We start from the raw sequence: 3,716 nt of genomic DNA on the forward strand, positions 1-3,716 counted from the left end.
ACGTTTTGTTTGCAATGTCCTGTACCCAGATATGCACCTATATATACAGGTAGACGTAGGTATGCACATACCTGTACGTATATATGCATATACTCATTTATTATTTGTTTTTATATATTTATATATATATATATATGTACAGTAGAACCTCACAGTACAAGTGCACCACTGTACAAGTAATTTACTGTATGAGCCGAGGCTCGTGTGAATTTTTGTCTTGAAGTATGAGTGGAAATCTGCAGTATGAGTGAATTTCATATAAGTGACTGCTAGTTGGCACAGTGCTCGCACATGCTCTCCCAGTAAGTGCAATCTCCACTCATTCAGTCCATGTGTTTATCTCACTGTAGCACCATCCCTATTGTGTTTTTCCCAATGATTGTGTTTAGTTTCACATATTTTTGCTATTAATTTATAATAATTAGTTGTGTTAGCCATGGATCCTAAGAAGGTCAGTGCAAAGGACAGTGCTGAGAAGAAGGAAACGCTGATTATAATAGAATTGAAGAAGGAAATCATTGATAAACATGAGGGAGGAGTGCATATAATGGATGTAGCATGTCAATATGACCAAAGAATGTCAACAATCTATACAATCCTGAAGAAAAAGGATGAGATCAAGGCCATTACAATAGCAAAGGATGTCACCAGGCTCTCTAAGCAATGCATATCTGTCCACAAAAGGATGGAAAAATTGCTTCTCTTGTGGATCAACGTAATGCAATTCACAAGGGATATGATTACAGAGACCATCATCTGCAAGAAAGTACGGGTGCTATATGGGGATGTCCTGAAGCAGAATCCTGGAGTATCGATGGAGGAGACATCAGCAGATGCATTTCAGGCCAGTCACAGCTGGTTTGATAATTTCAAGAAGAGGACAGGTGTTCATAGCATTGTCAGGTATAGAGAAGTGGCGAGTTCTGGCACGAAGGCAGTTGAAGATTTTGTGCGTGAATTCTGTCAGCTCATCGCAGCCGAGGGGTACATTGCACAACAGGTGATGAAACTGGGCTGTTTTGGAAAAAATGCACAGAAGAACTTACATGACTACAGAGGAGAAGAAAATGCCAGGCTACAAGCCTATGAAAGATAGGCTAACTCTTGCCCTTTGCGCCAATGTGAGTGGAGACTTGAAGATTAAGCCACTCCTTGTCTATCATTCTGAAAACCCATGAGCGTTCAAGTCACACAAAATCATGAAGGAGAAGCTGCATGTCATGTGGAGAGCAAACGTTAAAGCCTGGGTCATCAAGCAATTCTTCTCCAAGTGGGTCAACCTTGTCTTCAGACCAGCAGTGAAAAAGTACATTCTGGTGAATAGTCTTCCTCTCAAGGCCCTCCTCATCCTCAACAATGCTCCTACTCACTCTCCTAACCTCAACGAATTTAAATTTATATAAGTTCTGTACCTTTCATGCAACACCATCTCTATCTTGCAGCCCATGGACCAACAGGTAATTTCTAATTTTAAGAAATTGTACACCAAACACCTGTTTCGTCGGTGCTTTGAAGTCACTGAAAATACAAATCTAACCCTTCATGAGTTTTAGAAGGAACACTACAACATTGTAAACTGCCTGAAAATCATTGATATAGACTGGCAGGGTGTAACAAGGAAAACGCTGAACTCTGCATGGAGGAAACTGGTCTGACTGCGCATCCGAAAGAGTCTTTAAGGGGTTTGTGTCTGAGACACCTGTTGTTGAGGAGATAGTGTCTCTTAGCAAGTCCATGGGTCTCGAAGTTGATGATGGGGACATTAATAATCTCATCGAGGAACACTCAGAAAAGCTGATGACAGATGAACACCTGCAGCTTCAAGAGCAGCAGCATTTGGATGCAGTGGAAGAGATTGGTTGCCTGGAGGAGGACAGTGTAGCAGAGAATGCTATCTTTATGAGTTGGCAAAGTGGCAAAGTGGCAAAGTGGCAGTATGTTTCTGAATTTGTAGAAAAATATCATGTATATGTATGTATGTATGTATGTATGTATGTATGTATGTAAGTATGTATGTATGTATGTATGTTTGTATGTATATATATGTATACACACACACACACACACACACACACACACATATATACACACACACACATATATGGTATTAATTCTATTTGACTCTTTTGCTGAACCACTAAGTTATAGGGACATAAACACACCAACACCAGTTCTAAAGTGGAGGTAGTGGGACAAACACAGATACAAAGAGAAACAGATTTATAAATATAAATGTATAAAGAGAAACATAGATTTATAAATATATATATATATATATATATATATATATATATATATATATATATATATATATATATATATATATATATATATATTATATTTATAAATCTATATTTCTCTTTGTGTCTGTGTTTGTCCCACTACCTCCACTTTAGAACTGGTGTTGGTGTGTTTATGTCCCCATAACTTAGTGGTTCAGCAAAGCCCTTGCAAAGTGATGCCCTTTATCGCCTCTGCCATTTTTTCGTCACCTCTTCCACGTCTGCTAATTCCATAGCACCAGCTTTCATCACCAGTGATGACCTTCAAAAAAGGTCCGGATCAACTTCCATTTGTTCTTTCAGTTCATGACATGCATTCAGTCATGACTGTTTTTGATCTTCTGTGAGAAAGCAAGGCACAAATTTTGCTACAACTCCTTTCATTTGAAATTCCTTACTCGTAATTCATTGGCAGGAGCTCCAAGACACATCAACCATATGAACAAGTTTGTAAACTGTTCGGTGATGGTCCTCCAAGATCAGTTCATAAATATTTGTGATGTTTACATTAGTTTGGGTGGTTGACACTTGTTCTGAATGAGGTTGGTCTTCAAGTGACAAGTGGCCATTCCTAAAGCATGGAAACCACTTGTAAACTTGTGTTTTGCTCATGGCAGCATTCTTATAAGCTGTTTGAAGCATGACAACTGTTTCAGCAGCCGTTTTGCCTAGCAGAATACAGAATTTCACAGAACCACACTGTACCTTCATTTCAGCCATCACAGAAATTGACAAACAGGGGAGGAGTACTGTGAAACAAAGACACACCACATGGCAGTATGATTCCAGCTAATGCGGCCAGTTGGCAGACTGATATCTGAGGGTCACATCAAGTGGCTTCTTGTGGTGGGAGCCTGAACTACAATAGGTTTGTCCCATAGAGAACATTTCCGGTTATTTTTGGCTACCCCCTTGTATGTTTGAATTATAAAATACATGATCTAGAGTGATACCACTTGTTTTGCTTGTTCATCTCTCTTTCTAATATATATCTGCCTACTCAATGATGAACCACTTATAGCCATCTTGGATAGGCAGCTTCAGCACTACTTTTGTTTTAATTGTAGTTCAAGCTGGAGTTTTAGGGGTAAACCAACTTGAGCACTTATTGTACATACTTATTACATTATGTCATTAGACAAAATTTTGTGTTTGTGTGTGTGTGTGTGTGTACATACAACTGTCTTCTTTCAGTTTCCATCTGCCAAATCTACTCAGAGGGCTTTTGTTAGGCCAAGGCTATAGTAGAAAACACTTGCCCAAAGTGTCATACAGTAGCACTGATCTCAGAACTATGTGGTTGAGAAGTAAAGGTCTTACCACACAAACACACTTATGTCTATCTATCTATCTGTCTATCTATCTATCTATCTATCTATCTATCTATCTATCTATCTATTTGTCTATCTATCTATCTATCTATCTATCTATCTA

The 3,716-nt window shown here is 38.7% G+C and overlaps 1 protein-coding gene across 1 annotated transcript; it reads left to right on the forward strand.

Moving 5' to 3' along the window:
* The first annotated feature begins 436 nt into the window (after positions 1-436).
* Positions 437-1,096, forward strand: LOC149134142 (putative CENPB DNA-binding domain-containing protein 1). Its single transcript, XM_089358188.1, has one exon. The coding sequence runs from the start codon at positions 437-439 to the stop codon at positions 1,094-1,096; it is 660 nt and encodes a 219-aa protein (XP_089214314.1).
* The last annotated feature ends 2,620 nt before the right edge of the window (positions 1,097-3,716 follow it).

This window comes from Octopus bimaculoides, chromosome 9 (genome assembly GCF_046866305.1).
Source record: "Octopus bimaculoides isolate indiv1 chromosome 9, ASM4686630v1, whole genome shotgun sequence".
Taxonomy (NCBI): Eukaryota; Metazoa; Mollusca; class Cephalopoda; order Octopoda; family Octopodidae; genus Octopus; species Octopus bimaculoides.

Excerpts from the sequence above, each read along its gene's own strand:
- LOC149134142 (XM_089358188.1), top strand. The coding sequence starts at position 437 with ATGGATCCTAAGAAGGTCAGTGCAAAGGACAGTGCTGAGAAGAAGGAA.